The following is a 19,144-nucleotide window of genomic DNA, read 5'->3' on the forward strand; positions in this document are numbered from 1 at the left end:
AAAAATAATGGCCTACTATTTCGTTAACCTCCTACATGTGTGGTATGCCTTATTTCTGAAATGTTTTGAGACCCTTTAAAGGAAAGGTGCTATAGAAGTGCAAAGGGTTATAACAATTTCACATATCCAGGCACACAAAAAGATGCAGTCACCTTTTGATACCATATATGTGTGTAAGTTCTATGATATTAATAGACAGTTTGAAAGCTAAGTTTGAGCAGGAAATATACTGGAACCTGTTAAATGTGGCCCCTAGATGTATGGGTCCCATAAAAGAAATGTTAGGATCATAATACTTCCAAACAAAAAATCCATTAGGAAAAGATGCTTTTAATGATCCGAGTTATTTACAGTGTTTATTGTGTAAATATTAGGTTTACAGTCTTCCCAGAATTTCTACATAACCCAGATACTAGTTATTCATTAACTAAATCTAGTAAATAGGTTTTCATTTTGAGATCTGGTGTTTCCAAAATGGAAGAGCAAGCACTTGTCGCACTGCTGGTCATTTCCTCACTTATAGTATTAGCAGAAAATACTGATCACAAGGTATTTAGTTTGTTTGTTACTGAGAGCATGTGTGAGCTGGTCTAACTTTTCAACAGAATGTAAGTGATGAATGAATTTTCAGTTTTCAGTCATGTAATGCAGCTCATTTATGTTGGAACCATTAGCCACTCTGTGTACACATATACACTGTGGTGTGACAAGGATTTTCTTCTGGTCTGTTGAAATGTAAGTAGGAATTAAAGGATTTACAGATTTGTCTGATCACACTTTTCCCTGGAAATGTTAAATATCAATTTGTGTGATCAGTCTTGGAGGGAGACCTATTGGGTCTTGTGGAGTAAGTTCAATGGAGTTGCAACTGCTTACATCAGGGCTGAATTTGGCCCATTAAATTGCTAGCTTCTTTAGAGGAAATAATTAGTTTCCATGGGATGTGAAGGAGGAAGGCAATTCGTTTCTTTTATTACTTTGAAGCTGAAAATGTGTTTAATGTAAAGTCACAAATATATCAAAGGGTGGGGTAAATGGACTAATTAAAAGTAAGATAAATTTTAGAAAACATGTTTAAATGTTTGTTCTTTATTTCTGATGATAAAATGAACTCCTACATTCGAAAATCTCACAAATTGTTATAAAACAATTTTCCTGTGGAGTGCACAACATGCTGTATTGATGGTTGCTTTTAAAAAAGAAGGTGTGGTTGTGAAAGTTGCCCTTCTGCTTCCTGGGATGCTAGGTATCAGGGAACATTGCAGAGGGGGTGATGTTCTTAGCCTTGTGGCTGGAGGGAGTAAAAAAAAGTTCAGGAATTGCTCTCTAATGATGCCTTCTGGTAGACACTGGCTAAATTCTCTTCTGCATGTGAGATTCATTGGATGGAGGGCAAAGGGAGGTGGTCTGACCAGCACCCTGGTTCTGTGGGCCAGTCTGTGTGCTGGCTGTGGTATGAGTTAGAGCAGTCTTGGGATTGCTCTAATTGAGTGGTTCTCAACCTGTGGCCCATGGGCCACTTGCAGCCCAATCAGCACACAGCTGCGGCCTATGTGACATCCTCAGGGCCACACAGGTAGTATTGGGTGTGGCCCACAATGGTAAATAGGTTGAGAATCTCTGCTAACTTATGCCCATTGTGGTGGTCCATACACCATCTGAGGATTGGCACAGCAGAGCTCCACCCTGCTCCTGCCTTTCTCTGACATGACTCTATAACAGGTTGTGTGCGCATTGGGGCAACTGACTATTTACATCAACTGAGAACTCTGCCCCGGCTGGAGGAATTCTCAGCTGTCTAGTTATGACCAGAACCCACCTGAGCTACATAAAGAAGCCAAACAGAAAATGACTCCATCTCATGAAATGATGGAGAAGAGATCTAGAAGGAGAGAGTCCAGGTCTCTTCCATCAAAGGGAAAGTTACTACACAGTGTGATATAAGATGTTTGAAGATGGGAGGCACAGTAAACTCAAGAGGATTTATTTGGGGGCTACTGGGAACCCCCACAAAAATGGCCATCATTATTTTCCTTCTATTCTTTTGGGGCTTTTTTTTATCAACTTGTTTTGAATGGAGCTAGAATTGACTCAGCTGGTTTTGTTTTGCCACAGTAACTCTGATTTCTGTGAAGAGTAACAGGTGGAATTTGCTTCAAGTGAGCAGCAAGGCAAGAAGCCAAGGGCCTCAGCATTTGAGAACTGTGACCATCTCACAGCAGCTGCTCTCCTCAGTGTGGTGTTCCATTTAGATTTCTCTAACACTGACTGTGAATTAAGACAGTACTTATGAGCAGTGGTTGTTGCAATGATGGTGTAGTGCAGTGGGTCTCAACCAGGGGTAGGTGTACCCCTGGAGGTGTGCAGAGGTCTTCCAGGGGGTATTTAACTCATCTAGATCAATGTTTCTCATGGGTGTTGCAGCCCAGGGGTGTCATGGGATGGGTTTAGGGGATCGCAAGTGCAGAGCCAGCAAGCAGGGCAATTGCCCAGGGCCGCACATCACAGGGGCCCATGCAAAGCTAAGTTACGTGCATCAGTCCCACTGCCTGGGGCTTGGCCTTCAGACAGGCTCAAAAGTGAAAAACAGGCTCAAGTATCACACTGAAATGTAAGTACAATATTTATATTCCAATCAATTTATTTTATAATTATATGATAAAAATGAGAAGGTAAGCAATTTTTCAGTAATAGTGTACTGTGACTCTTTTGTATTTTTATTTCTGATTTGTAAGCAAGTAGTTTTTAAGTGAGGTGAAATTTGGGGTACTCAAGACAAATCAGACTCCTACAAAGGGGTACAAGTAGTCTGGAAAGGTTGAGAACCACTGGTGTAGTGATAGGATTGTTAATTCTTTAAAAGGTTTGAGCCCTCTAGTGGTGCTCACTGTCTTCCAGAAGCTAGCCAGAGCAACAGTGTGTATACACAGCTGGGCCTTGCATGTTGTATGTATTTGCTAAATACAATTATTTGGATCCCCCTTGTTTGGGTGGTCCTTCATATTGACACAACACTTGCTTTAATTTAGGGACCACAGAGGTTAAGGGACAGGACAACAGTGAAACAAAAGGTAATATCCAGCAGCCAAAAGAGAGAGAAAGAGGAGAGATATACCTGTGATTTTTTTCATAATTGTCTCATATGTTTTTATTTGATTGTCATGTTTTTCATGAAGATGGCTTGGAACACTGTCCAATACCCAGGGCTGGCCTTACCATGAGGCGAACTGAGGCGTCCGCCTCAGGTGCCAGACTGTGGGGGGGCGCCACTAGGACCCAGAGTGTAGAAAATTGTGTCTGCTGCCGGTGCATGTCTTCTCTCTGCTCTAGATGCACAGAGATGGTGGAGTGCTGTGCTGGAGGAAGGAGGGCACAAGAGACATAACAGGCAGACAGGAGAAACGGTGAGAGGGAATAACAGAAAGCAGCAGTAGCTGCAGGGAGAGAGAGGAGGAGGAGCCTCTTATGTACCTCTCTAGAACCCCCAGGAGCCTGGACTGATTAACACCAGCTTCTCAGGGAGCTTCCTGTTTCCTGCTGCTTTCCCTGAACCCACTTGAGGAGAACAGGCAGTCAACTGAAGTAGTCGGAGCCAGTTAGGCCCTTAAGACGCTGATATCTTCCCTCACTCAGGCCCTGCTACCAGCCTGCTTATTTGTCCCCTTCAACTGAGTGTTGAGAGCCACTATAGCTGGCACTGAACAGCAGTCATGAGTGAAAGAAGAAAACGCCCCTCTGGGGCAGCATTCAGAAAAAGAAAGCAAGCAAAGGAAGCTTTTCTATCTAAGCAGGAAGGAGCTCTCCTGAGATACATAGACACAAATGTTCACGGTGAGCCTTCCTGCCCCAGTCAGGATGTGAGTGGTGAGGAGATGCCTGATCTTCCAGTTAGTCAGAGTGCAGGTGACGTGGCAACTACTGCCGCATCCATATCTCCATCTCAAATGGATGTAACCATGCACATTCCTGAAGAAAAGTGTAGATCAGAGAAGAGTGTGGTGGAGGCGCAAGAAACAGCTGCTGCTGAGTTTAGTTCCTTAAGTCTAGATGATCCAGGACTGTGGACCCACTTGAGCAGTAGCCTGAGGGACTTCCTTGTACTGCCTGGGCCACAGCAAGTGAAAAACTTCATGTTCCCCAAAGACAATGGAAATAGAAGTTTCCATCCAGCACATTACTGGGGTGAAATCCCCAGTGGTGACAAAGTGGAGAGGCCATGGCTTATGTACTCAAAAACCCAGAATGCTGCATACTGTTTTTGTTGCAAACTCTTCTAGTCTACTGTTCTAGCCACATTGGGTTCTACAGGAACAAAGGACTGGAAAAATCTGGGTAGAAATCTGGCATGCCATGAGAAGGCAGCAAATCACCAGAGAGCATTTCATAGATGGGAAGATGAGACTAAGGTTAAAGGCCACCATAGATGATCAGCATCAAGAGAAGATTGCATCAGAGTCTCTTTACTGGCAAAATGTTCTGAAAAAGCTCATTGCCATTGTGGGAATGCTTGCTACCCGAAACCTAGCCTGCGTGGCACTTCAGATCAGCTGTTTGTGCCAAACAATGGAAACTTCCTTAAAATTGTGGAGCTGATGGCTGAGTTTGATGCTGTGCTCCAGAAGCATCTAAAAAGAGTCACCACCCAAGAAATGTACACACACCACTACCTTGGAAAAACAATTCAAAATGAGATCATACAGTTACTGGCAACAAAGTCAAACAGAAGATTGTGACAGATCGGAAGTCAGCAAGATATTACTCTGTTATTTTGGACTGCACACCCGACATCAGCCATATGGAACAAATGACTTTAATGGTGCGTTTTGTAATAACAACAGAACCTAGTGAAAATGTCCCTGCAATGGTGACTGTCAGAGAGCATTTTCTAGAATTTATTGACATTGATGATACTACAGAAGCTGGTATGACAAATGTGCTTCTTAAAAAGCTGGAAGATACAGGAATTGCGATAGCTGACATGAGAGGTCAGAGCTACGATAATGGTGCCAACATGAGAGGAAAGAACAGAGGAGTGCAAACACAGATCTGAGAGTTAAACCCTCAAGCTTTTTTTGTCCCATGCAGTTCTCATTCATTGAACTTGGTGGTCAGTGATGCAGCATCAGCTTCTAGTGAGGCTGCTGAATTTTTTAATGTAATTCAAAGCATCTATGTATTTTTCTCTGCATCAACTCATCGATGGCAAATTTTGAAGTGACATCTGGGAACATCCTCCCTGACACTCAAACCACTGAGTGCCACACAATGGGAAAGTTAAGTGGAGGCGATAAAGCCTATCAGACACCAAATTGGGAAGATAGATGATGCAATAGTTGCCATTATGGAGGATAATGCTATGACAGGAACTGTTTGTGGGAGAATAGTGGCAGAGAGAAATGGAATTACCAGAAACATCCATAACTTCAAATTTCTGTGTGGCTTAGTGTTGTGGCATGACATACTGTTTGAAATAAATGTTGTAAGCAAGAGACTCCAAGGTGTTGACCTTGATATATCTGGAGCAATGGAACAACTGGACAAAGCAAAGTCATACCTACACTCTGACCGGTCAGATGAGAGATTTCAAAATGTTCTGAAGAGGGCACAGAAGTTGGCAGAGGAACTTCACACTGAAGCTATTTTCCCACCCCTTCAAGAGTCACCGAAGAAGAAGACATTTTGATTATGAGGCACGGGATAATCCCATAAGAGACCCCAAACAACAATTCAAAGTTGAATTCTTTAACCAGGTGCTAGATCGTGTAATACAGTCAGTTGAAGAACGTTTCACGCAGCTCAAGGAACACAGCAGTATATTTGGGATGTTGTATGCTATTCCAAAACTCCTCACTATACCTGAAGAAGACCTACACGAGCAATGCAGGGCACTGGAGATAGTGTTGACACATGATGACATGCGCGATATTGATGCAAGTGATTTACGTGATGAACTGAAAGCCCTTTCAAGATACATTTCAGCAGGATCAACTCCAAAGGCTGTTCTGGAATATATGTGCACAAATAAGATGACCACCCTCTTTCCAAATGCTTTTGTTGCTCTGCGCATACTTCTAACACTTCCTGTAACAGTTGCCAGTGGAGAATGCAGCTTCTCCAAGCTGAAGTTAATAAAAACACATCTACGCTCCACAATGACACAGGAGAGGCTGGTCGGCCATGCCATCATCTCAATAGAATATGAGCTGGCCCAGACTGTGGACCTTCAGGAAGAGTTCAAATCTTTGCAACCAAGAAGGCACGGAAAGCACCACTTTGATTATTCAAACAGATAAAAATGCCAGTGTTTACTATGCAGACAAGAAAAGTTACATTTGCTGTTCAGGCGTTTGAAAGTTAAGTGTTACTTAAAATTTTTGAACAAGGCATTTTAAGTTGTTCTCCTTTATTGGCAGGGCCGGCTCTACTATTTTGGTTGCCCCAAGCAGCGCACCGAATTGCCACTGCAGACAGCGGGGGGCAATCCGTGTGCCGTTAGGGCGGCACACATGTTTCCACAGCGGTGACAATTCGGCAGCATCTTCTGTCTTCAGCCAGAAGACAGAAGCCGCTGAATTGCCGCTGCGGGCAGCTGAACATAGAAGCTGCTGCCGAATTGCCGCCGCCACGGAAACGCATGTACCGCCCTAACAGCATATGGACTGCCTCCGCCATCCGCGGCGGCAATTCGGCGCGCTGCTTGGGGCGGCAAAAACACACGGACTGCCGCCCCTTGCAGATTGCCGCCCCAAGCACCTGCTTGGAGTCCTGGTGCCTGGCCCTGTTTATTGGGGTAGGTAGCAGAGCAGTACCATGAGAGGAGTAGAACAGGAAGAAGGCAGAATTGAGACCTTTCAAAGTTTTGGCCTAAGCGAGGGGGCATGGAGGCATAATTTTAGCTCCCCGCCTCAGGTGCCAAAATGTTGTGGGCAACGCGGCCAATACCTCCTGGATTACACTTAGTTTGGCTTATTCTTTGAATTCAGTGGCAGCACTTCAGGCAATCTATGGAGGGCAGGAGGGCAGTGCAGGGGAAAGTTTTTAACCCTTTGCTGTTAGGTGGAGCAAACAGGGGTACAGGCACAATTTGTAGTCTGTTTATGACAACAGTGAGTTAATTCATCACAATTTAATTTGTTGATATACATGATGTACTTTCTAGATGATAGCATGATCGTTACTAGTCATTGTCCCATAACAGTGTGGATTGAAATCTTAATTCGCCAATCACATTGCTTCCTCCTCCATCCTACAAATATTCTGAAGTTGTTTATCTTGCCAAATATCTTTGTTTGTACACCATTATCTTAGCTGATGTCTACACATTTCTGGCAACAGCTATAGAACCAGCAAGAGGCAACACATTATTTATTCCTGAGTGTTTTGAATTGCTTTATAGCTGACAGGATGCTGAGCACAACATGTCCTAGGTCTATGATGTTGGCTGACTGCTAAATTGTGGTCAGCATACTGTAAGCTTATCTAACTCAACTGTTCACAATTATGTTCAAATGTGATTAAAACTTGTCATGAAGACATGCCCTTGACTGTGAAGAAACTGACAGCTTTAAAATGGATGCTATGTATTGGTGAGCAAAATATAGAGGTGAATGATTATTTTAATTAATAATCAACTAGCAATTTAAAAGATTTGCAGGTTCAGTTTGGAGAAGTAAAAAGATATATCTGCATCCATTTTAGACACTAAACTTTTTATTTTATATGCACTTTTGCTACTAACTCTTAAAGATGCTGTTGGTTGTGATTCAACTTATATTTACAGTCTTATCATGACTCTGCTTATCAAAAAATGCTGTGGCTGCTGAACTCTGACTTAAATCTTTCCATTCATGTTGCGGAAACACTGTCACCCACACACTGACAAATTCTTTTGGATCAGCCTACAGCCCCACATCACATATGGAAAAACATCTTTAATAAAACAATAACATCCCAAGAATTTCCCAGTGGAGCTCCTTGATGAAATTTTCACAGGGAAAGCCTGTTAAGGTAGCTGGGTTGAAGTTGTAAAACAGCAATTTTTTTCTTACCATTATTGGTTTGGAAAGAGTTAAATAGTTTGAAATAGGTGCATTTCAAGGGCACTTTCTGTCTGTGCAAACAGAGAAGACAGCCCACACAGGGCTCTAACCTGCCAAACGTCACATGTGACCAGAAGCTACTGGGTTGCAAAATGTACAGCTAAGTCCTACTTGAGAGAGAGAGGATTAAAAATAAGGAAGACAGTCTGGCTCTCTGGGCCAAATACTTAAAGGGACATCAACAGGGTGTCTAATTCTGTAAGCCAAGTCCTCTACTAGTGGTTGGGTCAGGTAGTTGTCCAGCATCATAATCACCCGAGAAGGGAAGAGATTTCAGAATGGTTTACTGTTCAGCTAACGCCCTCTGTGGAATAACTTATGCAGAACAGGCCACAGTTTTATGTACAATAGAATTGGTTATTATGGGGATGTGAATAAAGGGCAAGCTTGATCATGGATTTTGAATGGAAAATAACAGGACTCACTGTTATTGCAAATTGAATGGAAAATCTTGTAGAGATCATGGTCATCAGCATGACACCTTGTGCGATCCTCAGTTGAAGCCATAGATGATTAATTCTGTTTTGCCTTTTAAAATAGGATCAGTCTGCCTTTTCCATTAGTCTCAACTCTCTTACCTCAGACAGGAAGCTGACAGCCCACTGCTGCTTCTAGAGAGCTGACTATTACACCAGCCTCTGAACCCCTCACAATTTGATGCTCATTTCATTATGTGGTGGCTGAATTTCACCACCCTGTCTATTTCGATGTGTTTCTTTTTTTTTCCAGAATGCCATTGAAATCTACAGCCTGCATGTGGAATCTACGGTTACATCTCGATTTGCTCATACAGTTATCACCAGCAGACTTGTCAACAAGGTTAATGAATCCCAGGAGGCTGTTTTTGAAGTGGAATTACCTAAGACAGCTTTCATCACTAACTTCAGCATGTAGGCTGTTCTGCTACATCTAATACTAATAATGTGGGTCTCCCTCTGTGGTGTATTAAAACATCAGTGCACCTTTCTGATGATACACTGAGTGTAACATTGTGGAAAAACCAGGTGTGGTCTGCAGACTGAAAAAGTTGAGAATGAAAGTTGGATATAATACAGTGATGTTCAATAAATTAGCCTGCCTGCTGTGCAAGGTTTTTTATATCCTTGCAAGATGGCATATTTTATTGCAGAAATTTCAAGAGGTCAATGCTGCTTGATATTCCTGCTGCATGACCTCTAACCTCATCAAAGGGTGTCTGAGTGTGTAGGCACAAAGACAATGACACCATGGCACCCTAGTGAGCTATGATGATTGGAGGGAGGTGAGACGTAAGGGCTTCCTGTGCCCCGAAAACCACAGGGCATCGTATTCCCCCTTCCTCTTCCACAGACCAGCAAAGCCCACCTCTTTGTTTTAATATTTTAAAACATTTTAGGTCAATTGATGGAGAAACATATCCAGGAACAATAAAGGAGAAAGCATCTGCACAAGAGCAATATGACATTGCGGTTTCACATGGTCAAAGTGCCGGCCTTGTCAAGTAAGCAGCAGTTCTGATTCACTATTATTTCCTCTGATTTTCAGTTTCAATATTATAGATTGGGTTAAACTGCATTGAAACTAATGCATTCAGAAGAAATGTATGAAGCAATTGAGATCCCTTATGGAATAGATAGCTGAAACAATTGAATAGGGGGCTCTGTCCAAAACAAAGCCACATGCAGGGCTGGAGTAGGAGTTAATCCTGCAGAGGTGAGGGAGTTCTACTGTGATCTGATAAACTCAGAGGCAGGAGATTGGATTGGAGGGGGGCGTGGTGAAGCAGCAAGAAACACCACAGAAATAGACTAAGGCTTTGTCTACACTACACAGCTTTTAGCGAAATAGCCATGTCGACACAGCCGTGTTGCTAAAAGTTGGGCAGTTGTTTGTTGGCACTTTTGCCAACAAAATACTTCCACCCTCAATGAGCGGCGTTGACGTTGTTGACAGGGGAACACTCCTACCAACAACGCACTATTCACACTGAGACTCGCCGCGGCAAAACTTTTGTCTTTTTTGGAGGGGGAAGGGTTTAGCACCTCTGAATGACAAAAGTTTTGTTGCTCAATTGCCAGTGTAGACATAGCCTAAGGTTCTGTCTACAGTAGAGACCTTAGAGTGGCACAGCTGTACTGATGCAGCTGCACCAGTGTAAGATCTCTCATGTAGCCCTCTATGCTGATGGGGGAGATCTCTCCTGTCCAGGGCTGGCTCCAGCGTTTTTGCCACCCCAAGCGGCAAAAAAAAAGCCGCGATCAGATTGGCGGCATTTCGACGGCAGCTCTACCGCCACCTCTGAATTCTTCAATGGCAGGTCCTTCCCTCTGAGAGTGACCAAGGGCCCCTCCGCCAAATTGCCGCTGAAGACCCAGATATGCCGCCCCCTTCCATGGGCCGCCCCAAGCACCTGCTTGCTGCACTGGTGCCTGGAGCTGGCCCCGCTCCTGTCATCAGAATTAAACTACCTCCAACAAGTGGCCGTAGCTAGGCACATCTCCACTTATGCCAGCAAAACTTATGTCACTCAGGGGAGTGTTTTATTCACATCCCGGAGTGACATAAGTTTTGCCAACATAGGTGGTAGTGTAGACATGGCCTCAGAGAATGAGCAGAACGCCAAGGAGATGGCAAAACAAGCTCTGGGTACACAGCCCTAAGAAAAAGCCTAGAGAGAGCTTTTGGAGGCTAAGTACTGGCTTGGAAAGTTGGGCAAAGGAAATATCTCCAGCTGTTTGATTTCCCCCTGAGTTCGAGGAACAAGGACTTGGTGCATTATTTGTAAATAAACAGGATTGCATCAAAGAAATACATGGCTCCATCATTAATTTCTCTTCCTAATGAAGCAACCTGCAGGACCCTACATTTTGGCTAAACACTCAGGTGAAAAATGGATACCACCAAAATGTGTTTCGAATCCATGGCAAAATGAAAAAAAACCCTGTCTCTTACACAGAATAAAGAGTTGCTAGATTAAAATTGATCTAAGCAATAAGTGCAGCAAGGGGAATTATTCATAGTCCACCCAGAAATGTGGTTGGATAGAAAGCTCTATGGGCTACACTGGGGTGTAACAGCATGCGCAGGCAAAACCCGTTGTAGGTTCAAGACCTAACACTGCTTCAGAACTTTAGGCAACATTGCCCTGGAGGAGAATATTCAGTCTAGGCTTCCAGTTATTCAATCCTACCGCCACTGGCATTAATTCCAACCACCAGTGCCTCTAGGTTTCTACTACAAATCTAAACTCATCTCCTACATATAGAATAGATACTGTACACTAAAAACTTTGAAATGGTAAGTAACTCTCCGTGGGATGTGAACAAATCTTATTTACATTAAATAAAGTGACCTCTCTCTCCTTGGCTGTGCCACTTGACCACTCTTTAACCCAGACAAATGGAAACTTTGGCAATATCCCCTGAAAATATCACAGTAAAAAGCTAAATGTCAATTTTGCTTATTTTCAGAACCACTGGAAGGAAACTAGAGCAGTTTCATGTTTCAGTCAACGTTGCATCAGACAGTAAGGTTACCTTTGAGCTGATATATGAGGAGTTGTTGAAGCGACAGCTGGGGAGGTATGAATTGTTATTTAAGGTCAGACCCAAGCAGCTTGTTAAACACTTTCAGGTAAGCTACACCTAGAGGCTTTAGGAATAAATGGCGCTACCTTGTTTGGGCAGCCCTGCAGCTGCCAAATGACGCTAACCTATTTTCCTTCTTTCCTTCAGATTGATGTCCACATCTTTGAACCCCAGGGTATAAACTTCCTGGAAACTGACAGCACCTTTATGACAAATGAGTTAACTGAAGCTCTTACAAAGGTGCAGAATGAGACCAAGGTAAAACATCGTCAGGAAAATTATATTAAAGCTAATGTTAAAAAAATTATATAATACATAGGTTGGGAAAAGAGTGTCTGTACATCTGGGTATAGTGCTTAGATTATCCACAAATATAAAGTTAGTTTTTAAAAGTCACATGATACCTAGAGTACATAATCAGCAATAACCCAAATTTAGGTGAATAGATTTAAGAATACAGTTTAGATATTAGAATCTGAATATTTGGGTACATCACTCATGAAAAGTTGTACAGAGATTTGGTTGTGGAAAGCAAAATATATCAATGAGTGAAGATTGTCCTCAGTAATTGAGAATTAGGTTGGTTGTCCATTTAGAAAATACAATCCATGAGGAAAGTATTTGTTACTTTCCTGACTGCGCTTCTCATTGGCACTCCAGCTCATTCCTCCTGGTATTGCCAATGTCCAGTTATGTGTTCTATGTAGATGTCCCTCGACCACCTGATGGCATCCGACACCATGAGTTGCCACATCAGCTGAGCGTAGCGTTGACTGATTCCGCATTCTCTCAGCACTCACTCGTTACTGGGGTCGCATGCCCCTAAGGCTCTGATGATCAGTGCATGTGTCTGGACCTGGTAACCCTTAGCTCTCAAGGTTTCGGCCAGACGGGCATATTTCTCTACCTTTCAAGTAATGCTAATAGGAATTTATCTGTTATTGTTAGTTGCTATTTATTTTTGTGATTAATCTTAGTTTAGTTGCTTTTGTGTTTAATTTTCAGGCTCATATTTTATTTAAACCAACAATAGTTCAACAAAAGAAGAGTCCTGAACTTGAGGAAACTCTCCTAGATGGAGACTTTATCATACGTTACGATGTTAAAAGGAGTGTCAGTGCAGGAGATATACAGGTAACAAATATACGTCTGGAAGTGCAAATGAGAGAGATCATCATGGGTTGATAGATTCTGAAAGTGCTATAGTACAATTAGAAAGTGTAGTCACCAATCCAGAGTGAGGTGGAGTTGAAGGTAATCAGTAAACCCAGAAAGCACCATCCATTGACAAATTAGTCTTATATTGCATCATGCTCTTTTTCTGTAAAGGGGATTTTCAAATGCTGGCAGACCTAAGGATTACTTGCCAGTCTTTGTTGTAAATGAGATTAGCTGAATTTGATGTAGACAATTGTTAAACAGTAATTACTTGTGTATATACTACATTTATCTCTATTTACGTTGTAAAACAATTTTAATAAGATTTTTGTTATAAAAGAACAGATCTGTTTAAAAAGTTTGTGGACCAACACATGCCCTTGTAACAGGGCAGGACACTCACCAGTGCAGCGCCTCCTGCTGGTCAGTCCGGGAATTAGCTCATCCAGCTCAGGAGTGCCCTCCTCTGGCCGGTTTCTCCCCTGTCCTTACCTGTCCCTCTGCAGTCCCTTTATCTCCACCAGATCAGGCCCCGCATCCCTCCCGGACCACAGTGCCCCTTACCTTGGGGTGCTGCCCCACGGCAGTGTCCCCACACTCTGGGTCTCCCCTCCCCAGGGAGCCCCCAACCCCCTATACCCACCTTGCCTCAGTGGCTACTGCCAGTCGTCATCTAACCCCTTCTCTCAGGGGCAAACTGCAGTCTGAAATGGCCACTCATCACTGGCAAGGGGGTTGGACCGGCTGCCTTTTTTTGCCCTGGCTGCCTCCCTGCAGCCCTAATACCTCCTCAGGCCTTTGCCACAAGACCTCAGCCTGGGAGGTCGCCAGGCCAGGGCTCCCCAGCTCAGCCTGCCCTTTCCCAGTACTGCTCTGTCCAAGGTACCCCTGTCTCTACCAGGCAACTAGGTCCTTCTTGCTCCACTGCTGGAGCAAGACTCACTTCCTTCTCCCCAATAGTGTTGCTAACAACCTCTTGGATTATTAATACAAAATGTTAAAAACTTAATTTACATTTAATCATTTTTATTGTTTTGTTTACTCTGCTTTTTTTAAGTCAGGGCAATGAAAACAGACTAGTCAATTTCAATTTTATTTCTAGTCAGTTTCATTTTCTGTTTTTTCTGTGTTTGCAGGATACTGTAAAATTTAGGTTGCAAACACCATAGGGTAATGTTATGTCTTTCAAAACGAATCTTTTTTTTTTTTTTAATGTTTTGCAAGAGAAGTCTAAGGAAACCTATTTTTTGATGTTGGGTTTTGTAAAAGTTTGTTTTGACAAAGCTTAGATGTTTGACCTTAATTGTCCTGATAAAATTCTGTTTATCATGGAAGAGCACCCTTCTTAAGAATTGCATAGTCCCATTGAATGTAGTAGAGAAAACAGGATATGATTGTCTTTTGAATTACACTATACAGATGGTGGTGTTTTTCTTTAAAACTTATGTTTCAACAATTATTTTGAGGAAATACAGTTTGGATTTGTCTAGAAGACTAGTAAGCGGATGATGGATCTGATCCTGTGGCTGTGTCACAATAATGCAAGATGTAAATTATATGTATTAACTTTTTTCTGTTTCAGATCGTAAATGGGTATTTCGTGCATTACTTTGCACCTAGTGAAATGCCAACATTTCCCAAAAATGTCATCTTTGTTGTAGATCAAAGTGGCTCTATGTCAGGCAGAAAAATTGAACAGGTAACTCACTTCTTAAATACAGAATTCCATTTGTATATTTATTCACAGTGTCTGTGCTATTGTATAAATAAAAGCTGATGATTCCACTGTAATTTCTAAAGGTGCTTCATATACCAGCAGCACTCTAGGAAATAACAGTGATGTTCAGTTTTAAAACTCATGCTACTCCTGTAGACATGCAACATTTTCAGAGGCTAGAAGCCATCTTGCTCTTGGAAATATGCACATGCAACTTTATTAACTTGATAATTTTAAAGTTAAACCCCTTCCTAACATGGCTGTTGTTATAGATATCTCATCTTAATAAAGTTCTAGCTTTCTAACTTAGTTGTTCGCATATGAAAAATTTTGCTTTAGTATTTTTGTTTTCTTTTAATAAAAGTGGGAACAAATAAGATCACAGTGGAATGAAGCCAGTGGAAGTTTTACTCATTGACTTCACTGGGAGCAGAACTGGGCTTCAGTAGAGTATTTGCATCAGTAACAGTTACAAGATTAAGTCACCTGCAATGGCCTCAAATTGAAAGATAAAGTTACTATGGAGTCCTAACAAATGCCCTGATCCTCCACCTCATATTCCAATTTTCAAAGCCATTCCACCTTAGCCTCGGTGACCAGTCCTTGAAACAAACAGTATTACAGTGATTTCCTTCTTCTCCTCCTTCTCCAGAATAAGTTACTGAAATGATTGTGTAAGCTTTGCATATTTTAGGACCCAATCCTTTTAGCCGTTACTCAAGTGAATAAACACACAGGGCCAAATACAGTGGGTGCAAATTCACTGATTTACACCAGGGCTGGTTATGGCCCATGCTTTTTACTGTAAAGATGATCAGAGAGAAGAACAATTTGCATAATAAAGTGATAATGGCACTGTCACAGAAGTTGGTGTTTAGCTGTGCAGTACTGCCAACCCAAAAAGTAAAAAAAAATAAAAATGAGTCAACCCCCTAAAATTATGAAACTGGCTTAAAATTACAATTTTAAAAAATTGGGGTTCTTTTTATTTGCCGTCTGATTTCTGAAGCTTTACTAAGTTCATTCACTTCATGTTTTCAAGCTTTAATTTTTCCACAACCATGGGAATCAGAAATTGTTTTAAAATGGAAGCTGAGATTCTCTTGCAGTGTCTTGATTTCAGCAGCTGGGAGTTAAGAACAACATCAAATATGATGAGACTTGCAATAAAATTGCAAGAGTTGGCAAAACTAGATGTGTACAAGGAAAGTTTCGATTATGTCTCTAATGTATCCTTGTCCTAAGGGTTGGATTTACATATCAAGAGATTCTTCCTTATTCAACTATATATGAGCCAAAGTTTATAAATTTGAAGCCACTGACAAAGTGAATTACAACATTTGCACTCAGGTGTATAACACAAACAAATATTGTACTTGTAATATGTTACGTTCTTCTGAAGAGAAACCTCATTATTTAAAATAAACTATGCAGCAAAAATAAAGGTATCTTAATAAGCTGCAGCTCCATTTTAAATTCAAATTCTGATAAAATACACTTTCCCCCCACTTTTTAACAGACAAGAGATGCCCTCCTGAAGATTTTGGAAGACCTCAGACCTGAAGATCATTTTAGTTTAATAACCTTTAATAGCCTGGTTACTGAATGGAAGAATACTTTGTTACAAGCAACTGGACAAAATGTGGAAAGTGCTAAAAGATATGTTAAAACTGTTATGGCTCGTGGAGGTAAAGATGATATCTAAATACTTTTAAACATAGACACTCACCACAGAATATGTGAAATAACTCCTAGAACAAACTGTTGTTATTAATTTATGTTATATGGCACTTTTCAGAACAAATAAGATATGATACCTGTCTCAAAGAGTTTACACACTAATTTTAAACAGGAAGTACTAGTTATTTTTTAACAAATACTAGGGATGAAAAGGGACAAGAAGACTGGTTACATTAATAAGATCAACTGGCAAGTAAACTGTTATATGCACATATACAGATGTCCCACTATAGTTATGAAATGTAAGGTATAAGGGAGTTTTTCCTTTTTATATATGTGATTGTTTATAATAGAGCTAGTTGAAAATTTTCCAGTAGAACATTTTTCCTCAGAAAAGGCCAATATGTCAAAATTGAAATGGTCACAATATTTAATTTAAAAATAATTGAAATGAACTGTTTTGATAAGGTTCACCTTATTAGAATGGAATGTTTCAATTTTCCATTTTGAAAGAACTTTTAAAGGTATATTTTATTTTCTATAACATTATAATATATAATAAAATTTTAAAAAATAAAGTCAATTTAAATGCAACATTTCAATTGACTTGAAACAGAAATTTTTCAAAAAGTTGGTTTCAAAGGAAATTTGGAAAATTGATGTTTTGTTCTGATTTGCAACAAAAAACAAATTTGAAAATCACAGAATTTTCTGTAAAATGGAAATTCCAGTTCTCATACAGCTCTATTTTATAAGCAAAAGGTTAATATAACCATTAGTGAACAGTGATGCCCAAAAGTTTATTTTACTTTCTATTCTACTGCTATTAATTTTGTTTTACACTTGATTGAATGTTCAGGCCTCAGCATTTGATATCAATGTAGACCATCAGTGAGCAGCACAATCCTTAGACTCCTCAAATGAATCCAAGTAACATTTCTTAAATTCTGGTCTCACAGATACTGGTAGTTATTTTATATGGATCTGCTGAAACTCTAAAAAACGGCCCCTGTCTATGTTCCTCTTCACAGAATACCCCAGAATAACTAATGCACAATTCAATATAACCCATCATTAGCAAACCAAGTAACTTAAAAGCTCAAATCATCCTCTCTCTCTAAAAATTCGCCACCTTTTATAATTTTTTTAAATCCAGTCAAATGCCTCTTTAAAACTGAGGTGAACTGATTGGGTTCTTTTGATTGTTTTTAGATGTAGAATCGTGTGTATTTTCTCTGTTGCAGGAACAGATATCAACAATGCCCTACTGACTGCAGCAAATACGCTGGATAAGGCCAACTATGCTGAGATATTGCAAGCACACAGCATTTCCATGATAATTTTGCTGACAGATGGTCAACCCACTGTTGGTAAGTTAATCACAATAAGGGAATTCCCCTTCCCCTAATTATGCATCTTTTACGTTGACATTCTGGTAGTTGTTGTACATGGTCTGTATACTAGAAAACCCACGCCCAGGAGTGGGATGGAAGTTCTCACCTATTCTTGGTCCACTCAAAATCTGGAGAGAGGCTACTTCTACAAACTATACATGAAAGGAACGTGGAAAGAGCTGAACTTGAGATGGTGGCAATAATCTGCATATTTGAGCGTAAACCCTTTGACAAGAAACACAATCTAAACACAATCCCTTGTGCAATTTACAGTCTGTGAGAGGTGAGGCAGGCTAGCTGTGTATGGTTGAAACCTGAAGGCAACATACTTAAAGGTAAACCATGGGCACACATCAGTGCTGTGTTTGTGTACTATATGTGTGCATCCTTTTGGACTTAGGTTACAACACTTTCTCCTCACTTCCCAAAATCTGACTGTATATTTTAATAGTACCTTTTATTCTGTAATCTTTTGTGAATTTTGATCTTAATTAGCAACTCACTGTGATATCACAAGATGGGGGGATTATGATGTGAGAAAGTAATTAAACAGCTAATTCTGTTGACACAATTAAGCAATTATGACATGTAAGAAACATGCACCAAGTTCAGATGAGTCCTTAAGAAACAAAATATTCTGTTTTCATGCTAATTTCCTTAAGCAACTAGAAAAGAAAACACTGAAATCGCAGGCCCTGAAATGAGCAGAATTGTTTCTGAACAAAGATTTTCAAAGTTTTGCATGAGGCATCTGCTTCTTTTCAATGACTGCAAGATAGAGTCAACCCATGACCCCTGTATATGCAAAACCCATAAGTGGTAGGCCTGTCTACTAACTCTCACAATCCAAATGACTTTTTTTTTAACTAAAAACAAAATTAAAAGATTAAAAAGATGGGGAAATTACCTTTGTCCCATAATATTACTACATAAATTAAGATAGTGCTGGTCTAGTAGTTAAAGCAGGAGACTGGGAATCTGAAGACCTTAATTCTGTTCCTGACTCATCATGTGACACTAAATCAATGGGATTGCTCACATGAGGAGAGGTTCCAGGATTGGCCCTTAGTGATTTTGAATATCGTGTTGTATGAAAAGCTTCAATCCAGTGACCACAGTGATGGCTAAATGGGGGCAGTTAGAGAACCAATGAAGTTTTTAAATCACAGTTCATCTGGATTGCCTATGAGCTAATTTATTTTCTCTATATATAAATATATATGTATAATTTCTGTTAATGACTTCCATCTCCATCCCTGTGCCTCCATCTTTAATTGTTTGTATTGTAGCTGTCCAACTCAATTTGTAAGTTCCTTGAGACAAAGTCTTGTCTAACCCATGTATTTTGTAAAACACTGTATGTAACTGGAGTGATCTGAATAATAGTAATAGGTGTTTCATGAGTGTATTAGGTGGAGAATTAGACGCAGTTGCTGAGAAAGCAGAGTGGTATTTTCATCCTCAACTAAGCAGAATTCAACAACTTATTTTTTTTAAAGTTTCACTTTGAATTATTTGTAAGACTTTTGA

General features: G+C 40.6%; 1 protein-coding gene across 6 annotated transcripts in view; it reads left to right on the forward strand.

The window, feature by feature from the left end:
• Positions 1-435: 435 nt before the first annotated feature.
• Positions 436-19,144, forward strand: part of LOC117880153 (inter-alpha-trypsin inhibitor heavy chain H4-like) — a 43,483-nt gene continuing 24,774 nt past the window's right edge. For all 6 annotated transcript variants that reach the window (XM_034775954.1, XM_034775956.1, XM_034775955.1 and 3 more), the window contains exons 1-9: positions 436-549; positions 8,829-8,989; positions 9,475-9,579; positions 11,549-11,711; positions 11,813-11,923; positions 12,671-12,799; positions 14,406-14,522; positions 16,060-16,228; positions 17,465-17,590. In XM_034775954.1, the coding sequence (XP_034631845.1) occupies positions 475-549; positions 8,829-8,989; positions 9,475-9,579; positions 11,549-11,711; positions 11,813-11,923; positions 12,671-12,799; positions 14,406-14,522; positions 16,060-16,228; positions 17,465-17,590 (1,156 nt within the window). In that variant the 5' untranslated portion in view covers positions 436-474. The remainder of the gene's footprint in view (positions 550-8,828; positions 8,990-9,474; positions 9,580-11,548; positions 11,712-11,812; positions 11,924-12,670; positions 12,800-14,405; positions 14,523-16,059; positions 16,229-17,464; positions 17,591-19,144) is intronic.

This window comes from Trachemys scripta, chromosome 7 (assembly GCF_013100865.1).
Source record: "Trachemys scripta elegans isolate TJP31775 chromosome 7, CAS_Tse_1.0, whole genome shotgun sequence".
Taxonomy (NCBI): Eukaryota; Metazoa; Chordata; order Testudines; family Emydidae; genus Trachemys; species Trachemys scripta.